The sequence below is a fragment of the Cibotium barometz genome, chromosome 2, assembly GCF_041138505.1.
Source record: "Cibotium barometz isolate CiBa-2024 chromosome 2, ASM4113850v1, whole genome shotgun sequence".
Classification (NCBI taxonomy): domain Eukaryota; kingdom Viridiplantae; phylum Streptophyta; class Polypodiopsida; order Cyatheales; family Cibotiaceae; genus Cibotium; species Cibotium barometz.
Window position 1 is genome coordinate 71831775 of NC_141047.1, and position 25136 is coordinate 71856910.

At 42.7% G+C, this 25136-nt stretch overlaps 1 protein-coding gene across 1 annotated transcript in view; it reads right to left on the bottom strand.

The window, feature by feature from the left end:
• LOC147641430 (metal transporter Nramp6-like) overlaps positions 1 to 20166 on the bottom strand; it is a 96442-nt gene extending 76276 nt beyond the window's left edge. Inside the window, exon 1 of the mRNA XM_086821361.1 lies at positions 19826 to 20166. Within this exon, the coding sequence (XP_086677487.1) occupies positions 19826 to 19984 (159 nt within the window). The 5' untranslated portion in view covers positions 19985 to 20166. The remainder of the gene's footprint in view (positions 1 to 19825) is intronic.
• Positions 20167 to 25136: the final 4970 nt, after the last annotated feature.

The window sequence follows — 25136 nt, forward strand, 5'->3', positions numbered from 1 at the left end:
TCAACGAGGTCGTAAGACTCCAGATGTAACTTGGTTGAACACAATGCTAATCAATACACTTAAATACAATAAGATTTGAAGGACACTTGCTCAAATACAAGAAGTAAATTGCTGAATTGACAAGAGGCACACAATGAGCCGGAACGGCCGACCCCTCCCTTGAGTAAATTGTATTACTATTGGAGAAATTCAATACATAGCTTCACGGGCATTCATTGCCAAATCCTCCATGCCAATGCATATGAAATTCAGCATTTAGAAAACAATGGTATGTCGATGTAGATCACCAAGGAGCTGCCTTGATGCCCGGCCCGACTTCAGTGCCCATATTCTCTACCATTGGCTCTATGTTCTACCAAGCAAGGTAGCAACATCTTCAAGAGCACATAGGACAAGAGAAATACTACACAGGGCGGCTAAACAAGGAGTCCTGCCCTTCTACTGAGTAAGTAATGACAACACATTGTCCAATTAGCTTACCAGTCTTCATAGAAGTTGTTGCAAGCGGAAGCCTTCGCGTTGGAAGCTTTAGAAGTGTTGATATCTTCGATTTGCCGCAATCCTTCGCGACAAAAGTCTTCAAGAGGATGAAGGGAACCTTGGGAAAGCTTCCCCTATGGTTCAACTTGAGAAAGGAAGGCTGAAATTAGGGTTTTCAGCAAAAAGACCAGAAATTACAGCAAAAATGAGAGCTGTTTTGCTGAATTTCAGTCATTGGGAGTGAGTAGGAGAGTGATTAGCACTTGGAAACACTCTTGGAAGCTTGGAAAACACCCTAGCAAGTTGGGTATGGCTATGGAGAGCTTGGAAATGGAGAGAAATGGTGGAAAAACAGAGTTTTCAGCCTCCAAAAATCCTCATGAAGAGAAAACACGAATTTCTCTTAATAAGTAAGTGAATTGGGGTCCAATCAGGTGAAGGGACATGGGGAGATGCCCATTTATGAGTAAAAAGGGAGGATCAGGTCCTGGACATTGAGTCTTGTCCGCCTCGGGACTTCAGTGAGTGTGAACTTGGAAGCGGTCATAATTTATAAGTGACTTTTGGGCGCCCAAACTTTAATGAAGTGGGAACGCACTCACTTATAAATATTGGCTAAGTCCTAAGGGCTATTTGAGCCTAGATTGGGTAATACTTACCACCTGTTCACATGCCACACAACCATGTCAGCAGACAGTTTCACACGCACGGTTCACGGGCGGGCGTCCCCTTACCCGGAACTACACATAGGTCATGCAGGCATGAAAACAGCATGCAATTTCATTTGCAGGCAAGCACATAAAGATGCTATGCAATGCAGCATTGGCATGAGCAATTTCCGTTCATGAAACCATATAAGACCAGGCGTTTCCAGGCAAGTATACGCAATACCAGACCCAGTGGAAAGCCAATCCTCCAGGCGTTTCCGGGCATGTACACAAAGGCACAAGTCCCAGCGGAAAGCCAAGTCCTCCAGATATTCCGGGCATGATAACATCAAGTCCCAGCGGAATATCATATCCAACTATACAGCATGACACGTGTCAATCACATAGGCATATTCCATAAGCCATGGACACCAATCCAATATGTACATAGTGTGAAAGCAAGAGTGAACCATTTGGGTGGCCAAATGGTGACATTCCCCCCCGCTTCTAAACAGTTGTCCGCAACTGAAATGCATCCAAATATGTCTGAAGCACATGCGGGCAATCTTTGAAGAACTCTTCATCTACCCATTTAGCATCAATGGGAAGATAGTTCTTAAACTTCACAAGGTAACGCCTCACAACTTTGCCTGCAGCAAGCTTGCGTTCCTTGTGATACACAATCTGCTCTGGCTGCAAGATCTCCTCAAGCTCATCCACTTGTGGTGGATCCTCAATGACCATTTCACTGGGCTCCGGCCCTACATACTTGCGAAGGAGACTCACATGAAAAGCATTGTGTATGTGCCAATGACTAGGTAATGCCAATCTGAAAGCCACTTCATTGATCTTCTCGATCACTCGAAAAGGCCCATAGTACCTGGTTGCAAGCTTAGGATATGCACCCTCTTTGCCAGGCCTCTTTGCAAGTCTTGCTTTCTCAAATTTCAGCAATACCCAATCATTCTCTTTAACATCCAATTGCCTTCTATGCTTGTCGGCAGCCTTTTTATGCTTGTCTTGTGACCTTGCAATGGCTGTCCGCACTTGAGCAAAAGCAATATCCAAGTCTCTTACATACTCATCAGCTGCAAATATCTCATCCTTTGTGCGAAGGATGGGTGGCAAAACCACCTTACCATAAACAATCTCAAACGGGGCCTTTCCCGTAGATGCATGCACCGTGTTGTTGTATGCAAATTCCACAAGCGGTAAGTACTTCTCCCAAGAAGACTTCTGATCCGCCACATAACATTTCAAGAGATCCAACACGGCTGAATTTGCAGCCTCACTTTGCCCATCCGTTTGAGGGTGATAAGCTGATGAGAAGTCCAATTTGGTGCCCATATTATCAAATAAGGCCCGCCAAAAGAGACTTGTAGTCCTGGGATCTCTATCCCCCACAATGGACTTCGGCATTCCATGATGTTTGAACACTTGTGCAAGATATATTTTAACCATATGCTCAGCTTTGATGGTCTTTTTGACCGGCAAGAAATGAGCTTGCTTGCTAAACCTGTCCACAATTGTCCAAATTGCATCATTACCCTGTTGGGTACGTGGCAAGTCCATAATGAAATCCATTGTAATACTTTCCCATGGCTGCGTGGGAATAGGCAATGGCTGAAGCAAACCTGGTGCCTTTTGCCTGTCAAATTTGACCTTTTGACAGGTGATACATGCACGTACATGTGCCTCTATGTCCTTCCGCATACCTGGCCAAAAGAAATACCGCTCAATCATGTGCGTAGTAGGCATTATGCCTCTATGACCAGCATATGGAGGAGCGTGATCTGTCTTCACAGTGAAATCAGCCCCAAGAAGGTAATGTTTCCATATAGTAAGTGCATGAATTACAGCCAAGAGCTCTTTCTCATAAATGCCAAGAGATAGCTCTGCATCATGCAATCTACGACTCTCATAAGCCACGGCATGTCCCTCTTGATTAAGGACAGCCCCTATGCAATTTCCAGATGCATCACATTCCACACAAAAAGGCTTTTGCAAATCCGGAACGATCAACACTGGACCATGAGTAGTTGCATCTTTCAATTTGAGGAATGCATCTCTCTCTACATTAGTCCATTTGAACACGGCCTTCTTCTTTGTCAAATCATGCAAAGGAGAAGCAATCCATGCAAAGTGCCGAATGAACCTGCGGTAGTAAGAGCATAATCCAAGAAAACTGCGGATCTCATGCACCGAACTCAATTCGGGCCAATTCCGAATTGCATCAATCTTTGCAGGATCCATTCGCACTCCATCTTTGGACACAATATGCCCAAGATAATGTATCTCTGACAAGAAGAACTCACTCTTCTTTGCATTTATGAAGAGTTTATGCTTATGGAGCTCTTCAAAAACAATAGCCAAATGAGCTTTATGCTCTTGTTCGGTCTTCGAGAAGACTAGGATGTCATCAAAGAAGACACCTGTAAATTTCCTGTATCCACGGAATATGCGATCCATCATTCTATTGAATGTAGCCGGGGCATTTGTAAGACCAAAGGCATAACAAGATACTCATAAAGCCCAAATGCTGTCCTGAAAGCAGTTTTGTGTACATCCTGAGGCACTACACGCACTTGATGATATCCACTCTTGAGATCAATTCGGCTAAAGCATGCCGATCCATCCAACTTGTCAAGGATGTCGTCTATGCGTGGAATCGGAAACCGATTCTTGATGGTAAGCTTATTCAAAGCTCTATAATCCACACACATACGAAAGGATCCATCCTTCTTTTGAACCAAGAGGACGGGTGAACAATATGGAGAAGAGCTTGGCTGAACCAAACCCTTCTCAAGAAGCTCATTCACTTGCTTCATGATCTCCTCTTTTTGGGATGCACTTACACGATAGGCTGGCCTATTAGGTGGTGAGCTACCCGGCACAAGATCAATGCGATGATCTTCCGGTCGTACAGGTGGTAACTCATTTGGTAACTCATCAGCAAAACAATCATTGTGCTCTTGCAAAAATTTCAGCCTATCATTACAAAGAGTGTTTACATGTACATTAGTTTTCTCAATAGGATCTCGTACAAAAATCAAGTACGCAAAAACACTCTTTTTCATTACTTTCTTAATTTGTACATGAGATACAAGGGGAATGGTATCACCCTCTTCACCAGCATCAATTACATGTTCTCGGCCTTTATGCATGAAGGTGATCCTGTTAGTCTTGTAAGCCTTGCACGGATCAATACGTGTATGCCAAGGCTTTCCAAGCAATACATCACAGCCATTCAAAGGCGCCACAAGAAAATCCTCATGATCCACATAGCCTTGAATGTGTATGCGCAACTTGCCAAAAATAGGCATGACCTGCACTTCTCTACCAACAAAGGCAGCCCCTGCTTCAATTTGAGGACCCATGTCCTCCACTTCAATACCCAAAGCAGCTGCCATCTGAGTGGATATGAAATTCTCCGATGCACAATCATCAAACATGAACAAAGCAGGTTGATCTTTGAGCTGTCCCCAAGCTTTACATACAACCCTATCTTTGCTATCATGTGAAGTGTTGCCCTGCACATCCGGAACCATATGCACATTAGGCTTCGGTACATTAGCATTTTCAGCTTTGTTCTTCTTATTTGGGCATGCTCTTGCCATGTACTCAGTGCTGCCACAAGTAAAGCATTTGCCTTCACGCATATATTGCTCCTTCTTCTCAGCACTAAGACCAAAGTTTGCCGACTTATAAGGGCGCTTGTTAGCAAACTTATTTTCAGCTTTTGGACCTGATTTGGCTTGGTTTTGGTCCCTTTTAGGTGGCTGTCCATCATTTTGCAGGTTTTGGACAGCCCTCTCTTTGCCTTGAAATGAGGGTTTAGCCTTATTGGATCGACTCAATTTGAGTTCCAATTGCTCGGTGGCGGTGGCGGCTGCGATTAATTGGTGTAAGGTATGACAAGGATACATTTGTAATCCCGCTTTGTACACGGGTTGCAATCCCGATTGAAACCTTCTCTTCCTTTCCGCCTCGGTGACATGCATAAATGGAGACACCTCCAAGAGCACTTTCCAAAACTTTTGTACATATGCATTTACCGATTCCCCCTCATTTTGCTTTACCCAATCCCACTTCATTGTTATCTCATTCAATGCATTGGGAGGCAAGAATTGAGCATAGAACCTCTCCTTGAACTCTTCCCATGATCTAACAGGATTCGGTGAGAGCTTCTCCGTGAGCCACCAATGGGCAGCAGTGCCTTTCATGAACATGCTTACATGCCGGATCATGGATTTCTGAGTGAAATCCTCATCACTGAAAGCAATATCAAACTGGGCAATAAAAGCAAGTGCCTTTGATGCATCATACTCTCCATGATATGTGTCAAACTTCACAGATTTGTCTCCGGCTTTGAAGTCACGAGACTTTGATGCATGTGTGTGCATCTCAACATGTTTTCCCCCATGTTTGTCCATTGGGACAACTCCTGTGATGACTGGCATCATTTTTGGACCAAAAGGTGATGCATAAGGCATAGATACATGTGCCCTGTAAGCATGAGGCATGGCTGGCCCCTCAACATGCATTGATACATTTTCAGCCATAGCTTCTCCCTCACGAGCACACTCGAAGGCATGAGTGGCATGAGAGATACGCGGAATACCTGCACCAACAGAAAATTGCAGCCCATGTTGCATGTGTTGTGCATGTACATTTTCAGCCGGCAATGGCATTTGACATACATTTTGACCACTGCCATAAACATTGTATCCTTCACGGGCTACATGAGATATTCCTGCATGGCGTGAAGTCACTGATTGTTCCTCTCCCATCGCATGGAGGTTCATCCTCTTAGACATAACTTCTTGTTCGGGCACTTGTGGGGATTCCAAGACATGTGGGATGGTTGCCTTTTCTGCATAGGCATCCTCGGTACGAGCCAAGTATGCACGTGTTGCATCCCTCGGTTGCATGTGCAACTCTTGAGCAATCATTGCCATTGCATGATCCATATAAGATTCAGCTTTCTTGGCCTTCAAACGATCATGTACCAATGGATCCTCGCGGCGATAGAGATTTAATTCTTCTTGTTGTGCATGGAGAAGAGCCTGCATACGAGTAAGTTCAGCTCTCAAGACTATGGACTCTTCTTCTTGCATCTTCTCTTTGCCACGAGACGGCTGTCCCACATATTCATGTTCCCTATTGTGCACCACATGAGTTTGCTCATCCTGTAAAGCATTGGAGGCATGCATTTCATTGTCCCTACCACTTGTATTAGCATCTCCAACATTCATTGTATGGCTGTCCATAATGTTCTAAGTGTAGAGATAGCTAGTGTTCACGGTGATCGTCTCTCACGATAGAAGTGAAAGAGAACCGTATGCTCTGATACCAATGTAACTTGGTTGAACACAATGCTAATCAATACACTTAAATACACTAAGATTTGAAGGACACTTGCTCAAATACAAGAAGTAAATTGCTGAATTGACAAGAGGCACACAATGAGCCGGAACGGCCGACCCCTCCCTTGAGTAAATTGTATTACTATTGGAGAAATTCAATACATAGCTTCACGGGCATTCATTGCCAAATCCTCCATGCCAATGCATATGAAATTCAGCATTTAGAAAACAATGGTATGTCGATGTAGATCACCAAGGAGCTGCCTTGATGCCCGGCCCGACTTCAGTGCCCATATTCTCTACCATTGGCTCTATGTTCTACCAAGCAAGGTAGCAACATCTTCAAGAGTACATAGGACAAGAGAAATACTACACAGGGCGGCTAAACAAGGAGTCCTGCCCTTCTACTGAGTAAGTAATGACAACACATTGTCCAATTAGCTTACCAGTCTTCATAGAAGTTGTTGCAAGCGGAAGCCTTCGCGTTGGAAGCTTTAGAAGTGTTGATATCTTCGATTTGCCGCAATCCTTCGCGACAAAAGTCTTCAAGAGGATGAAGGGAACCTTGGGAAAGCTTCCCCTATGGTTCAACTTGAGAAAGGAAGGCTGAAATTAGGGTTTTCAGCAAAAAGACCAGAAATTACAGCAAAAATGAGAGCTGTTTTGCTGAATTTCAGTCATTGGGAGTGAGTAGGAGAGTGATTAGCACTTGGAAACACTCTTGGAAGCTTGGAAAACACCCTAGCAAGTTCGGTATGGCTATGGAGAGCTTGGAAATGGAGAGAAATGGTGGAAAAACAGAGTTTTCAGCCTCCAAAAATCCTCATGAAGAGAAAACACGAATTTCTCTTAATAAGTAAGTGAATTGGGGTCCAATCAGGTGAAGGGACATGGGGAGATGCCCATTTAGGAGTAAAAAGGGAGGATCAGGTCCTGGACATTGAGTCTTGTCCGCCTCGGGACTTCAGTGAGTGTGAACTTGGAAGCGGTCATAATTTATAAGTGACTTTTGGGCGCCCAAACTTTAATGAAGTGGGAACGCACTCACTTATAAATATTGGCTAAGTCCTAAGGGCTATTTGAGCCTAGATTGGGTAATACTTACCACCTGTTCACATGCCACACAACCATGTCAGCAGACAGTTTCACACGCACGGTTCACGGGCGGGCGTCCCCTTACCCGGAACTACACATAAGTCATGCAGGCATGAAAACAGCATGCAATTTCATTTGCAGGCAAGCACATAAAGATGCTATGCAATGCAGCATTGGCATGAGCAATTTCCGTTCATGAAACCATATAAGACCAGGCGTTTCCAGGCAAGTATACGCAATACCAGACCCAGTGGAAAGCCAATCCTCCAGGCGTTTCCGGGCATGTACACAAAGGCACAAGTCCCAGCGGAAAGCCAAGTCCTCCAGATATTCCGGGCATGATAACATCAAGTCCCAGCGGAATATCATATCCAACTATACAGCATGACACGTGTCAATCACCTGCATAGGCATATTCCATAAGCCATGGACACCAATCCAATATGTACATAGTGTGAAAGCAAGAGTGAACCATTTGGGTGGCCAAATGGTGACACCAGAACAGATTCCATCATAACCTTCCATATGCCGTAGTTGTTCCCGTCCAACTGACGGTCCACCGGGAACGTGGGGAGTGTCTGGATCTTCACATACCACGTCCTCAAGTTTAATCATTATTTGATGGTGGCCTAATCTCTGAAAAAGGGTGGGTGGGTGGGAACAAAGAAGAACTTACACCTGCAAGCTAATCAGCCCGCCGTCCTCTTGTTTCTCCTCTTCCCGAACAGTCCACCAATCAGCAACACAAGAGCCCCCCTCTTGCTCACACAAATCCCAAGAACTATCTAGAGCCTAGGCTCTGATACCATGTCAAAATACGCAACGGAGATGATGACCAGATCTGGGAACACGAGCAAAACGCAATGCAAAAAATAACAGCACAAGAGAAAGAGAGTTAGAGGCGTGTAACTCTACTCTATATACACAAGAAGAATCCCAGAATGATACAACATGTGGCAAGGGACTCGGGGCCATTTTATATGGCCCCCCTACAGTAGTCGGCCTGATGTAGGGCAGCCGACAGGCTCCGCATCTCCACGACCAGCCACATGTCCCAGTCGGCCAGCTGTCCTGAGTCGGCCAGCACACATCTGTGGTCGGGTACATGTAGGTACAGTCGGCCAGCACACAACTAAGGCCGGGTACATGCAGGTACAGTCAGCCAGAAGCTAGAGCCTCCTGCCAGCTCAAGGCTGCCACCCAAGCCACAGAAAAATAGAGAAAAATGTGGGGAAAAATACAGGGAATGAGGAAAAATGAGAAAACACCTACAAGGGCGGGCACACCCACAACAAAGGCCCTGGTGTCTACAAAAAGACAGGAGATGACTTCTAACATTGCCGTCGTACTTGGTGAAGTTCGGTGAGACATGGATAACTATTGCCGAGGCTATGGCTGGGGTTGTGGAGGATTGAGCAAGGTGGAAAGAAGTTACCAGAGTCCGAAGCGTCTGTTGGAACTCGTCCCTCAAGTCTTCTCGTGCCTATTGCTCGTGGTATGCCTTCACTTCGAGCTCTGCCCGCAATCGCTCCTTTTTGGCCTTGCGTTTGGCTTTCTCCGCCACCTGTTCGGCGAGTCTTGCTTCACGGTCTCGCTCTTCCTTTTTAGTCATCCAACGACACCATAGTTCCATTGAGGGAACTTTATTCTTTAGGTGTCTCCTGCTAGGCCAGGGTTGCCTATAATTCTGCGAAATTTTTTTTCATCTGCACTCTTTCGAGTTGAATCTAGAGTTGCCGTATATGGTGCTCTAGCTTTTGGTTGTCTTCGTCTTCTTTTTGCAAAAGCAATTCTTCAACTAGTTGTTTTTCTTTTGTGATGTCTTCGGAGCTTGATGCCATTGTGGATGGGCCAGTGGTTTTTCCCGATCTCAACTTTACCATCCAATGGATGCCCTCACCCTAGGTTACGTCCCAAGCTCTGATACCAATGTAACTATTTGACCCTCCTAGTTCTATTTCATATAATGAAATCCATGCCTGGACACCAAACAGGTGGAAGAAGACATGGGGACAGGGTCCATAAGGATTGATTAAGAAAAAGCACCATTCTTGGTCAAAAAGCAAGCAAAAGCAAAAAAACAGGATTGACCGCGAGCCAAGGACACCATTGGAAAGAGGAGACTAAGCTGGACCAAAAAGCTAAAAGGAGCTTTCTCAAAAAGAAGCTCTAAGGCCAAAAAGCAAGGCCTTACAGCCAGAAAAGCAAAGCACCAAAAGTTGAGTAATATTTTATTAATTAAAGGAAAAAGAGAAAAGCAAAAGCTTAAAAAGACAAAGCAAAAGCATGAAGGCTTTTTGGCAAAAAGCGGGGTCTCTTACAAGTATAAAAAGGATTGGACTTCTCTTGTAGTACCATGAACAAGTTCATTGAAGATTAAAGGAGATCGTGGAGTATGTGTGGACATCATTATGATCATGAAGAGCTTCTTCTTCGCCATCAACACCTTCTACAACATGCTTTTCACATGTACAGTCAACCCTAGACTTGTATGGGCATATGCATGGGCAATATGGACGCATGTAAGAAGCTGTACGGACAGAAATTTCAGAAACCCTAAACCCTAAAACTACTCCAAAAACCCTAAGAATTGCTGTTTGGATGTTTTTTATCGCCCAAAAACCATTAAAACAGGTTTTATATCAGTTTTCTTGCGAGAAAGAGCTTTTCCATGGTTTTCTTCATGGACAAGACTATAGGAGTTGTGGAGATTACTCATAGGATGAGCAAGTGTTTCTTGGACTTGGACATAAAGCTTGGACATGGAGAACTTGGGCATAGAGCTTGGACATGGAACATGAAGCTTGGACATAAACATGGAACTTGGACATATAGGTTGGGCATGAAGCTTGGACATGAACATGGAACTTGGTTATGGAACTTGGACTTGGATTTGGACTTGGACTTGAATCTGGACTTGGACTTGGACTTGGACTTCGACTTCGACTTCGACTTGGATTTGGATTTGGATTCATTGGATTTAGATTTGGATATTTGGATTTGGTACTAGCCTGGTGAAAGATACTTGTGGATCATCCCCGTGGTGTGCTCGACATCAAAGATCTTGTACGTCGACATCGACATCGACTTGGATATCCTACATCGGCATATTTGTTTGTTTTGTATTCATTGATTGTATTGATCCTGGCCGGCGTGCCCGTGGATTGTTCCTGAATAAATTCCTGAAAGGGGGCGGGGCCTGTTCCCCGCTCAACGTGGTGTGCTATGCAAGATCCCCATTCCCTTTTCTCTCAGAGAGCAGAGGAATTGAGAGCCAGGAGGAGACCTAGACAGACTGGACATAGAGCACCCCGACTCCGTCACCGAGAGATAGCAGCTATCCAAATGAGACACCAGATGGAGACACAGGAGAGGCTAGCTCGCTTTCATTCAGACTCAGGGTACATGTTCACGCCATTCACAGCCTCAGCATCGGCGATGTATGATATCCCCTCTTATGGCACTGGATGGAGTTAGACATAGATCTGCATAGCATGCTTGTACTACCCCTTCAGCATATAGAGATGCATCTTGCCTTAGCACTCCATCCAAATCCCCACCCCCCCTTATATTGTTTGTATATGGGCTCCACCAATCCATGATGATTCACAGTTGTATCCAAACACATGCACACTTTTTCTTTTCTTTCTTTTCTTCCGATGACCGGAAGAACACAGTTGTATTATTTTTTGTCTCATAGGCCGACTTTGGCCTCTAATATATCTTTCTTTCTTTCTTCCCTCTCTCCCTTTATATTTTTATCTCTTGGACACGTGGTTGAGTCTATCACTGCACGCCCCGCTGGGCTTACAGTGGTATCAGAGCAGGATTTCTCTTGAAGAAACTTTCTTGGGGTGACAGAGGCATGTCGAGAGCAGAGGGAGGCCATGGGCCTCATGAAGGCAACAACCATGAGGTTGTTATAGAAATTCTTGATGGGAACCGCGGCCATGACATCAGAAGAGTACCATGACTTTCAACAGTTCAGGCGACCTCTCAGAGACAAAGAATTTATTTCTTGCAGAGCCAGGAAGGAAAAGTACCAAGAAGGGCTCAAATGTTTGAAGATTTCATCAAGGATCGAGCCACCGAAGCCGAAGGAATTGAAGTAGCTAAAGCCTATCTTCGAAAGGAGTTACCATTGCAGAAGGATCTAGAGCTACCTGTTCTATTTCTTATGGAGGAGATAAGGAAGCTACTCCTAGGTCTACACTTTCGGATGCAGTTTCTTCACGACAGGTAAGGGAATTTGAAAAGGAAGGCAAAGAAGCCAGAGAGATCGGAAGATCATCAAATTGACATCAGGCCAGGTGTAGGCATATGCTCACTTATGGTAGTGCTATGTGTGAACAAGGCTTAACCAAGGGCACTTTTTCCCATGTGGTTTTTCCCCTTGGATATCAAATGTGAAAGGACACTCTACATATAATATTTTGTACTTCTATATTATATGGATGTGACACACATGCAAGGGTTGACTTGCGTTTTGTGGCTACCACACTTTTGGCTCTCTCTCTCTCTCTCTCTCTCTCTATCTCTCTCTCTCTCTCTCTCATTTCTGTGTGAGCTGCTCCATCCTGCACCTAACCCTAATGTGCAAGTTTGTGTGTGTGTGAGTGTGTGAGTCCAACACCAACAAGTGGTATCAGAGCTGAGCTGGGGACTGCCCTGTGGAATTATGTCCCTCATATCTGCCAGCAAAGCTAGTCCACCTACTACGAAATTTAGTCAACTGTGTATTTCCGTCGACCTGGCCTTCCGTCCGTCGAACAAGTTGCGGTGCCCAGGCCCAGTCCGTCCGGCATCAAATCCGTTCATCAACCCCTTGTCCTGGCGGAGCTAGTGGAGAGAGAACCGCCGCTCGCCACTGCGCCTCCTGTTTTTGGCGGTGCTACTGCACAGCTCCGTTTGTGGCCACCGACGCCGCCCGTGCTCGCGGGGGGCTCTGCTCATTGGCTGTGCCGGCTCTTGCAGTTCAGTCCTGCGCGCACCGCCAACTTTATTGTGAGACGGACTGTGCCTCCGCCCCGCCCCGCCCCTTGGCTGCGCCGCTCTAGGTGCACCTTCGTCGCCTTCCGTCGTGCCCTGCTCCGGCCACCCCGTTTGCACGGTTCCATCCATGCCTGTGGTTCCAGACACGCGTACCTACAGCTCCATTCCCTCGTCGATCGCGTACAGCTTAGGCCACGCCTACGTTCCAGTCCAGTGCACTGCTCCAGCCCGACGCGTGTACCTGTAGGTCCATTCCTCGCCGCCGGTCTACAGCCTGTCACCGCCCTCGGTGCCTGCTCACCTGTACCCGTACTTGCCATCTGACCCCCGCCACGTGGCCTGCTTCAGAGTCCTAGCCCCTGGTCATATAAGGTACTTTTATTTCAGAGATTTTTATAAAAAAAAACTGTGCAGACATTCTACTACAGGTTCAGCAACTTTTGGGGGTTTGCCAAAATTCCCCTTTGCCAGGAAAATTGGAAAATTGCAGGTGGTAAATTGGGGGATTTCTCAATTTGATGACAAATTGGACAAATTGAACATGCTGCTTCGCTTAAATTTTGAGGGTTTTTCAAATTAACCTCAAAATCAGCAGATTAAGCCTCCCCTGCTTGCAGCAATTTGGGGCTTTTGTCAAAATTGGGCAATTAACTGCACATTGAAGCAATTGCAGTGCATAAAAATTGGGGCTTTTCAGATTGGAGCATGTAATTGGGCAGTACAGCTGTGATTTGTCGCATATGTACACACATTATGTGTAATTGAACAATTTGGTGCAGGTTTACACTTGCTTCAGTTTGCAGGCAAACATTTGCACAAGACATTTGGTTGCCTGGTAGTGCACATTGGTGCTTGGTTTGCTTGCAGGTATATTTTGTTGACATGGCTCAAAATACTACAGATGTATTTGGTGTGCTCACCCAGGACGACAAGTTGGATGGATCTAACTACTCCCACTGGAGTTTCATGATCCATAATTTGCTGGTAGCCAAAGGGCTTTGGGGCATCGTGTGCGGTGATGACACACGCCCACTTACCATACAGCCAGCCACGCCTCAAAGGGGAGGTGCTCAAAGAGCTCCTGAGGTAGAACTTGCTCCCACACAAAAGTAGAAGAGATGGGACTCTAGGGATGCACAAGCCATGTCATTGATAGCCCTTTCAGTGAAAAGGACTATTATTCTGCACATTCGTTCTTGCAAGACATCGAAGCTTGCATGGGACACATTGGAAGCAATGTATCAGGTACGCAACGAGGCAAGAGTTGCCTACTTGAAGAGGCAATTGGATCTTCTTTCTATGGATGAGGGTGATTCCATGGCAGATCATCTCACCAAAGTGAAAGATTTGCAGGAACAATTGCTCAACATTGATGAGGTTATCCCAGACAGACAGCTGGTCACCAACACTCTTCATTCTTTACCACCTTCCTACTTAGGCTTTCACAATGAAATCCATGCCCGGACACCAGAAAGGTGGAAGAAGACATGGGGACAAGGTCCATAAGAATTGATTAAGAAAAAGCATTGCATACTGATGTATGTTTGAATTTCTTTGATTTTGTGTGCTGTTTTTGATGTGTGGACAATGCTTGGATTTATGGCATGTGACAGTCCACTGGGCTCCAAACTACCTGGCCAGTACCTGGAATACCCAATAGACGCGAATGATGCATACTTGTTCGTTGACTAGCTTGTGTCTAGTTTTTGCAGGAGGTAAGTATGCATTTATTTTATCTAACACGGCCATGAAGATGTACCATCAAGAACAAGGACATCCGTCAAAGAAAAGGCATTGAGATGTTGCCAGATGAGCAGATGACACCACAGATATGGGGAAAGACAAGATGCACAAGCTCACCAGATGGGGCTAGTACCTTGCAACATATGGATGTACTTGATGGATGTACATGATGTACTTTCAAACATATGGAAGTACTTCATGTACTTGGAACACACGGATATACTTGGAAGACATGGACATGCTTGGAACACTTGCGGTCCGCAGTTGAGGACAACTGCGATGTAAGAGGGAGGGAATGTCACTATTTGGCCCTCCTAGTTCTATTTCACATAATGAAATCCATGACCGGACACCAGAAAGGTGGAAGAAGACATGGGGACAAGGTCCATAAGGATTGATTAAGAAAAAGCACCATTCTTGGTCAAAAAGCAAGAAAAAGCAAAAAGTCAAACAGGATTGACCGCGAGCCAAGGACACCATTGGAAAGAGGAGACTGAGCCAGACCAAAAAGCTAAAAGGAGCTTTCTCAAAAAGAAGCTCTAAGGCCAAAAAGCAAAGCCTTAAAGCCAGAAAAGCAAAGCACCAAAAGTTGAGTAATATTTTATTAATAAAAGTAAAAAGAGAAAAGCAAAGCTTAAAAAGGCAAAGCAAAAGCATGAAGGCTTTTTGGCAAAAAGCAGGGTCTCTTACAAGTAAAAAAAGGATTGGACTTCTCTTGTAGTACCATGAACAAGATCATTGAAGATTGAAGGAGATCGTGGAGTATGTGTAGACATCATTATGATCATGAAGAGCTTCTTCTTCGCCATCAACACCTTCTACAACATGCTTTTCAGATGTACGATCAACCCTAGACTTGTATGGGCATATGCATGGGCAATACGGATGCATGTACGGAGCTGTACGGGCAGAAATTTCAAAAACACTAAACCCTAAAACTACTCCCAAAACCCTAAAATTTGCTTTTTGGATGTTTTTTGTTGCCCAAAAACCATTAAAACAAGTTTTATATCAGTTTTCTTGCGAGAAAGAGCTTTTCCATGGTTTTCTTCATGGACAAGACTATAGGAGTTGTGGAGATTACTCATAGGATGAGCGAGTGTTTCTTGGACTTGGACATATAGCTTGGACATGGAGAACTTGAGCATAGAGCTTGGACATGGAACATGAAGCTTGGACATAAACATGGAACTTAGACATATAGGTTGGGCATGAAGCTTGGACATGAACATGGAACTTGGTTATGGAACTTGGACTTGGATCTGGACTTGGACTTCAACTTGGATTTGGATTCATTGGATTTAGATTTGGATATTTGGATTTGGTACTCGCCTGGTGAGAGATACTTGTGGGTCATCCCCGTGGTGTGCTCGACTTCAGAGATCTTGTACGTCGACATCAACATCGACTTGGATATCCTACATCGGCATATTTGTTTGTTTTGTATTCATTGATTGTATTGATCCTGGCCAGCGTACCCGTGGATTGTTCCTGAATAAATTCATGAAAGGGGGCGGGCCCTATTCCCCACTCAACGTGGTGTACTGTGCAAGATCCCCATTCCCTTTTCTCTCTCCCCCCTCTTTATATTTTTCTCTCTTGGATACGTGGTTGAGTCTGTCACTGCACGCCACGCTGGGCTTACAACCAATGTAGCATGCGCTGAGCTAGGACCATGTGAAACAACGGGACCTTTTCTTTAAACCTGAGTTTAGTGAGATTAGCAATCCTTTAAAACAACATACATGAAACTAAAAATAGATGTAGAAGAGTCGACACCAGATGGGGTCCCGAATTACCCACTGGAGGACCCCCCTACAAGCAGGAGTATTTGCCTTATTTCTTCTTCTGGAGAACTGTAACAAGTTGAACTGAGTCCACAAGACTGAGTAGACGAACAGACTTACTGAACACCAAATGCAAGGACAAAGCGACCAAACGTTGGGCAGAACAATGCATAAGCTTTAGGTGTCTGTGAAGCTATCTTCGAGAGTAATACACTGACCCAAGGATTGAGGGAAGGTGTGGTGCAAACTCGTGAAGAGACTGAGCTTCTATGCCTTGGGCTGAGAGCACAAGTAGGCTAAAGTATTCACAAGCACAAGCCTAAGCATACATGCTTGACTGATAAAGATTATCTTCTAATTTTTTGAGTGAATTAGGGATTGAATTTTCTCTTGCCTTTTTATATGCCCTGGGGGTGCTGGCCGGTTGCCTGTAGAGGCTGTCGACCTGCAAATTATACTCACGATTACTTCATTTTGTCACCGTGTACCTCAGTGCATGGGTGCACGTGACAAAAGCAGTAGATAACATGGCTCACGAGTCACTAATCGACATCTTCTTCTATGTTGATGAAAGGTCTTCTTTCTTAGAGATGGCAACACTACCACCCTCCATCGTGGACTCTTGGTTGGTTGAAGCAATCTTTCTCAAAGTGCCCCTTCTTTTCACAGAGGAAGAAATCTTTGTCTTTCTTTTTGTTTTCATTTTGGAATAGCCACTATCACCAGCCTAGACATTTCCTAGTATGAAAGGAGTCTGGTGGACTCCAGGATGTCTAAATATTTGGAAAGTACAAGCTTTGGGGATGGGGAATTATCCTAGAATACAAAACCAGGAGAGTTGCTATTTTTGGCTTGACTCCGATGGAAATTCTGTTCGCATCATTACATCTGGAATTAAGCAGATACCAAGAGTTGCCAAAGTACCTATGACAAATGGGCTACTAGTTGGGAGAGAGAAAGATTATGGAGCACCCATCTCTTAGATTGGGACATGTGGCAAGAAAGTGGATCAAAGTGAGACAAGTGGCCTCACACTTGTCAGAAAGTGGATTAAAGTGAAACAAGTGGCCTCACACTTGTCACTTCAGCTCTTGTGTGGCTCTCCACTTGTCATTATAGCCTTCTCTTGCCATTTTAGCTCATGGGAGGTCCAAATCTATAAATTGGAGTCCTCTCTCTTCAATTGGAGAGGCTCTCTTGCTGCACACTAGCCTCTACCACCGTTACAAGCTGCCCTAATGATGGCTACTCTCTTTCTCTCTCTCTCTTGAAGGTTGCCCATGAAGTATACCAGCTGTTGGCGACTGTTTTGAAGGCTTCCATCGCGAAGAAATACTAAAGACAAGGTATTTAATCATTTTATTATGATTTCCAGCCCCTGTACTTGTTGTACCAGCCCTTGTACCTGCTGGACCAACCAATGTACTTGTTGTATCACCCACTGCACCTATTGTACCAGCCATTGTACCTATTGTACCACTCCACAGTACCAGCTCTATTGCATGAAGACCCCTGGGTTTTGGGGCGGAATCATCAATCAATACCCACACGGAGGTATATGGATTATATTGTTGGCTTAGCATTTTTACAGCTTGTGTACCGGCTGAATTGTATGGTTGCCTCGTATTGCGCTGTGTTATGGCATTTGTATATGGATAATCTGGCATCTCTCATGGGGAGAAGCTTGTACATATTATATTTCTCCTTGGGTAATCAAATACTCCAAGAGGAGGGTCGGCCCATTCCAGCCTCTATGCGGTGTTAGCTGTGCACATGTGTTTAAGGCTGTGACATATTTCAGTGTTTAATTGCATTAATGGTCAAGTTTCTTGCGAAACCGCAGAAGTTACAACCACTGGATGAATCTACCTTCCCTTTGCCTTTGATGTTGGACTCGTCAGCTTTTGGACCTTTCTTCTTGGCTACAACCTTCATCTCTGCTTCACGCTAAAGCACCAAAGGGCTTAGTTCTTAAGAAGTGATTCGAGTTGTTCTCCTTTGAGTAAAGATTGAAGTGACAATGCTTTCAAAACATGTCTTTAAAGCATATTTAAAATGCCTTAAAGCCATTGACGGGAGTCAATGGTTTTACCTATAGCTACAAGTTGATCTTGAATATCCTTCATCTTTACTAAATGATTTGCAGCCAAACCACCCTCTACCAACTTCAGCTAGAACTCTAGGTTGAGCACTCAAGCTAGTGTATTCGTCTCATAGAGATTCTTGAGAATCTCCAAAGCTTCCGCAACATTTTTGAACCTCAAATGTGTGTGATAACAATATCCACACAATTCACGATGATGAAAGAAGGAGTAAGAGAGTCCATCTTTTCTCAATTGTGGATGTTTTCGAGACTAGCTTGATCACATGTACCATTGGCAAAATCACCGGTGAACAGACTCAAAAGCACTCAAGAGAAAACTCACCCACTAAGAAGACGAAACTAAGAGTTCACCCAAGCTTTGTCCCTAGGTAACCTGTTGCGATACCATGTCAGAGTTGTGAAGAGGAGAGTGAATATGTGCACTTATCCTTCTCCTATGTAAACACAAGTGCAAAGACATGTTGAACTTGCAGGTTTCAATAACAGGAAAATATACACAAGAAAGTACTCAACAAATTATGGAAGTACTAGTATTTTTGAATCTATGGCTATGGCAAGGTTGGACGTAGAGGGGGGTCTATACCTGTGTCCGTGAGTTCCAAAATTGGAAGAATTGACATTTGGAATATCTATTTATAGATGCTTTGAAGATATGGTTGGCTCTTGTGCCCATATGTGAAATACATCTGTTGAATCTTGATATCAACAAGTATAAAGCAAGGACAACCAGAAGTATGGATTATTATTTGCTCATATGGCTTTCCCTTTTTCTCTTCCGTTGAATCCCGTCAACACGGTGATAATGATTGAAAGGAGGGGGTCTTGTTTAACCCTCTCCTTCGGAACCCAGGCCAACAGTCGCCAAATCCGCGTCCTCAAACGGATCATTCCCTTTATGGAATTATGGATTTTCCATTCTATTGGTTCACACTTGGGACTTTCAACATGCATTTGCAACAAGGGTTCATGAGTCTTATGCATGAAGAAGGGTGTGTTACATTGAAGGCATCTTGGTTGTCTAAGTTGACATTAACCAATGGCACCAAACTCGAGATCTCATGAAAACGGAGTGTGTTTATGCTTTACAACTTTGCAAAGATGAGGTTATAGACAGTGATAAGGAAGTAATAGAACAGCACATGTCTAAGCGATGAGTATAAAGAAGTGTTCCAAATGCCCAAGAGTTTGCCACCAAAGAGAGAATCCTTGTTTTTGATTTCAGTGTTTCTTCCCTTCCACCTGCCTGCACCTCCTCCAAAAGTACCAGCACGCATAAAAGACCGTCCAAGGACGCTGGCGTGAGCCATAACCATCAGACCCCTCCAATCGCTTTGGAATGAGAAACTCTTCAAGTGTAATGACTTAAAACACAGTTAGACATAAAGATGCTCATGATGATTATGACATTCAATGGCTCCCGTGACCATGCTCGTGTTAAGAGCTGCGCGATAACAAACCTCTCTTCATATGCAAAATAAGAGAGCAAGGGAGGCATGACCAACCAACTTTTCCAACTGGAGACTACAGAGTCTCTTGATTGGACGAAATCACTCTGAATTTTCAGAATTTTATTTTGCATGAAGAAAGCCAGTTATTCGCATAGTAGAATACCAGGGGAACCTCGATTTGGAGGTTCTTCAAATCGACAATGGTGTCGGCCACGTAGTCGCCTTTGCGCCCACTAGCGCTGTCACCTTCATTGGAAGCCGCTTCATTGTTGGATCTGCTCGACGAGTGGAGAAGTTGGGCTTCTTCCTTCTCAGGCTCCATGGCAGGAATAAAAAAGAAGCTCTCTACACGAATGAAAGCTGTTTCATTTCAAAGCTTCTGGATTAGGGTTTGTGCAGGGCTTCTATGACGGAAAGCAGGTTTTAGGGTTTCTGTGACAAAGGACGGATCTTCAGCTTTCTGTATTGGTCGACACGAGACGATGAATAGAAAGGATCTGTTGGCTCAAAACGTAGCCGTCAGAGTTTTTTATAGTACGGTGAAATATATATAATATAGCTTGGGAGTTATTTTTTTCTTGGCCTAGTTATTACTAAAAAGCTAGGGTATCGGTCCCCCCTGGAGGAAAAATACCCTCTAGAGGGCGCCCATACCATGATTAGGGGCGCTGAAAAGACTAGACCTTCCATAAATTTTCTGATTAATGGGCAATCTCTCGTGTCTAAACTCCTATTAATTAGGTTGCTCCCTCATGTGTATGGAAATAGATGGTTTATTAAAATAGCATAATTATAACACTACTACTTCCAAAAAAAAATCAAACAAACAAAGCATATTCTTTTTTCTTAGCTTCGATTTATGGCGTAGTTTACATCTATGGACAATTTTTAATATAGAAAGATTGGCTTAATTCATAGTATGTAGCACCACTTTTAACTAATAACATAATTTTTGGTCGACCTGATTTTTGTCCCATCAAAAGAGAACCCAATGCTAGAACCTAACCATAACAAGCCAAAAAGACAAACATTGAGCGTGTGTGTGTGTGTGTGTGTGTGAGAGAGAGAGAGAGAGAGAGTGAGGAAGAGGAGGGGCATGGGGGAACTTAAGAAAGAGTGAGAGACTAGACTTTGAATTTGTGAAAGTGAGAGAAAAAGAGAGAGAGGTGGTCTAATCAAACATAAAGAGTTTTAGAGGCCTACAAACACAAAGAGTTTAAGGAGCTACAAGCTTATAAACTTTATCATTTTTTGTATTCTTTATAAAGTCTTTATAAAATAATAGAAATCATTTGTTGATACTATATGCATTTAATAAAGTGTATATTATTGGATTTTTTCATTTTCTAGAGTTTTAGGTAGCCAGTTTGTGGATTTCTTCTAAGGCCTTCCTTTTCCAAAGGTAGGGCAAAAATTGGAAAGAAAGGAGGAGCGTGCACAACACATGCTAGATACCCTAGCATCTCATCTTCTTTCTATGATAATTCGCACTTGTATCGTGCTCTCTTTTTTCAAAGCTTAAAGTCTTTATGCCTTTGGGGCACTCAACTCTTGACCCCTCTTTCTTGATTGTGTTGTTTTTCAATTGATTTTTGCACATCTACCTTTCTATCAATGTTTGAACAACTCTTGGTGACTTTCGATAGGACAATTAACATACTAACAACTTGTAATTGTCAGTCTACCAGTACATGCGTATGCACCCTTTCTACTCCTTCAAAAGTCATGTTTTATACTTCATCGGAAGAATGCTCATCCCCTTTTTCCTTGGCTTTTTTTAACAAGGCTTTTCATTCATGGCTCGACATAGTGGACATTTGCTCTATCAACCAGTAATTTTCAAAGGTTAGCTTCTTTATGATAAAACTAAGAGCAAATAGCTTTTTACGACAATCCACTTCTAATAAAGGAGGGTGCACTTTGTTTGGTATGATGCCAACTATTTGCTTAATGGATAATTATAAATGTTTCACTATCATTTTAATTATACTAATAGCATTATGACTTCAAATCTCCTTCAAATTTGTGTCATTCTTAATTGTATTGTGCTAGTTTGTTTACAAGCATGATGCCTTAAAGTTGTCACACTCTAGAATACACAAGTAATGTGTCTTTTGATACACAAAGTTACTAGATTAAAATATCAAATTATGCAAGTTCATCCCTTATATGAGAATTTGAAGTACTTAAAGGCATGTCCATGAGTCTATATTCCATGCAAGCACATAGAGAATAAACATGACTAGCATGATTTCATGTAGTTCTTTTTTAAATGAGCTTTAGTTTAAAATATGCATAAAAGGAAGCAAGCTTATCTTTAAAGAATCTTCAATAGTGATATCAAGCTTTGGATCATTCAAGTTGTATGTGCCTTTTTTATCATTAACAAGCTTTGTGAGCTTTTGATGTGCCGGACAATACTAAAAATGTTAAGGTTAAAGAAATTATGTAATTATAAATGAGAAGTAGAATGTGCCTCATAAACAAACAAAAAATGTTAAGGTTAAATAAATTGCCCAATTACAAACAAGAAGTAGTACGTGCCTCTCGTAAACTAGCTCTTTGCCTTTGCATGGGTCATGTTATGTTTTCCAAAGCATTATTCTAGGAAATTCATATTCATTAAAATAATCAAGATGCAAATAAAGTCTTGTGTCTATGTTTGAAAATTACATGCTTCATTGCTAGCAATGTGGCTTATTGTTTTTATCCTTAGAGTAGTTGAGAAGATGTCAAAACTACTAGAATAAAAGTTTACTTCAAAAAAGGTAATAAACTTGTGAGACATACTTGTGAACCTCCATTTAATGAACATAAGTATACTTGATAGTGGACATGTTTGCTTGATGGTCTGACACATTTAAGTTTAACAAAGAAGAAACTATCCCTTATAAAATGTTAATTTAAATAGCGGCACAATAAACTAGTTGTATGCTATTGAAGCATTACCATAATAACCCTTCTACAAAAACAAAAACAAAAACAAAAAGTTTTTAAATTTTCATGGTTCCATTCCCCTTTAAAAATATACTCATGCAGCTTGAAATAAGAGGGAGGACCTTTCTAATTGATCATTATGTCTCTTTAGTAGCTACATAAATTTGCTTAACTTTTGTGTGATGGTTATACTCAAGGATCTCCATAGCTATGTTCACCAAAATGAGAATAATCTAGTGCCTTGCATTATAGGAAATGCAAGGGTAGATTTCGGGGCTTGCCTTTAGCCATCAATGATAACAAAATAACACACTAAGCGGTAGAGGACGAGGATATTTTGATGAGGGGAGTAGAAGGGGTAGGTAGTGTTGGCCTCTGTGACTAGATGTCTATAGGTTTCATCCACAATCTAGTTTGGGCCACGTATCCAATGGACGACATCTTTGAGGATTCCTAAAATGTGTGGGAATGGACATAAATGGGTGGGCATGTTGAGGTTAATGTTATCACATCTCTTTGAGGATTCATGAATGTGTGGGGAAGGGACATAACTCAGTGGGGGCACATTAAGGTCAATGCTATTGCATGCATCCAACCTATCTAAGTAGGTTAGTAGGGCCTTCTTACACCATCCTTCAAGATTTGAGAGTGAGAGGGTGGTGAGAAGGGCTGCAAAAGAGGGTGGTGGGATCTGGGAATGAGAGCATGTTCTCGAAGAAGAAAAGGACGAGAAATGATTGGGTGGTGTATAGCACTTTGGCAAGGATAATGGTGTAGGTAGTTGCGATGATATCATCTAGTGTATATATTATGTTAGAGGAGGTTAAATATGTAGTGTTGTCAGGACCTCTTGTAAACTTAGGAGAATAAATCTATTTGCTCACATATATTAGTTGAACAAAAGCTTAGACTTTGAACAAATTAACAAGATAAGCATAGCATAAACAAATTGCAAGAAGGAAAGATAAACATCACCATCAACACTAACTGGGTCAAACATTCCCCCTCATGTGTGTAGCTCCCGTAGTTAGTATCCTTGCACTACTCACATCATAACCCATGGGACACCTTAATTGGTAACCTCGCACACATGTGACACCTTAGTCGGTATCCTTGCATGTATCACCTAAATCCATAATAACAATCAAATCATGTCAGGTGATGAGGCATAAACATAATACACCAAAATACACTAGCATAGTATCAACACCAAAAATATCACCCGCAATACATAATCATTAGCATGGCCTCACTAGGAATATCTTGATAACACACACTAGCACATTAGTAATTTTATTGGTGAAATCATTCATGGTACCAATAAGCTAGCATGACACAGTGGCTTCTCAACAAGAGTCCCCAATAGCCATAGAGGGCGTCTGCCCAACATCCCTCTTGCTCGGGTTGGCAACTGTCCTCAGTTGCCAACCCAATTAGCCATAGAGGGTGTCTGCCTAACATCCCTCTTGTTGCTCGGGTTGGCAACTGTCCTCGGTTGCATTGTTGCTCATATGAGGGAATAATATTAAGACAAGTGCGAAAAAAACCACTCAAGTATCCATCTAACATCTTCTCTTATATGATTTTTTTAAGTCAAAAGGTATCTAGTGTATGTGTTGCCTGCATGTGTAGCAGTGTGTTCATGATCTACAATTTTTTGTTGTTCTAATTGTTCCTCATCATCAACTAATTGTGGAGGTTCTTCATACACAAGATGAGAGATGAAATGTAAGGTCTAAGAAGATCCAAGATTGTGTTATTGGTCATTTCAGTCTAGCCATTAGATTGAGGGTGAAAAGCAGTGGAGAAATCTAATTTTGTATCCAAATTATCAATCAAGGTATTCTAAAAATTAATTGGTCACTTTGGTCTAGCCATTAGATGAAGGGTGAAAAGCAGTAGAGAAATCTAATTTTATACCAAAATTATCAAACAAGGTAGTCCAAAAATCATTACAACATTTAGAATCTCTATTTGAAAGAATAACCTTTAGTAAACCATGGTGAACAAATATGTCTTTAAAAATAGATGTGTAGCTTTATTAGCAGTTAGTGTCTTTTTATATGCAATGAAATGTGCTTGTTTACTAAATCTATCAACAATGGTCCATATCATGTCATTATGATTAGTTGTAAGAGGAAAACCTATAATGAAATCCGTGGAAAGTTTATCCCATGGTTCATTAGGAATGGGTAGTGTGCTATACTTAGTATCACGAGGTTGAAGTTTTCTACTCTCATAAGCTATGGGATGCCCATCTTTTGCATTAAAACAGCTCCTAAGCATAAACCACTAGCGTCAATAAACAACCAAAAAGAAAAGTCTAGCAAAATCTAGAAGTTATAATATTGGTGCATTAGTGAGTGCTTCTTTTAAAGTATTAAAATGTTTTTCTTGTTTCCACGTTCATTCATACTTGTTCACTTTCTTAAGAAGAAAAATCAAATGATGTGTCGAAGAAGCAGACCGAGGAGGGGAAGGATTTTAACCTGCACATAAGCTTCATCAAAAAGCTTCAAACCACGCAACAGGCTAAA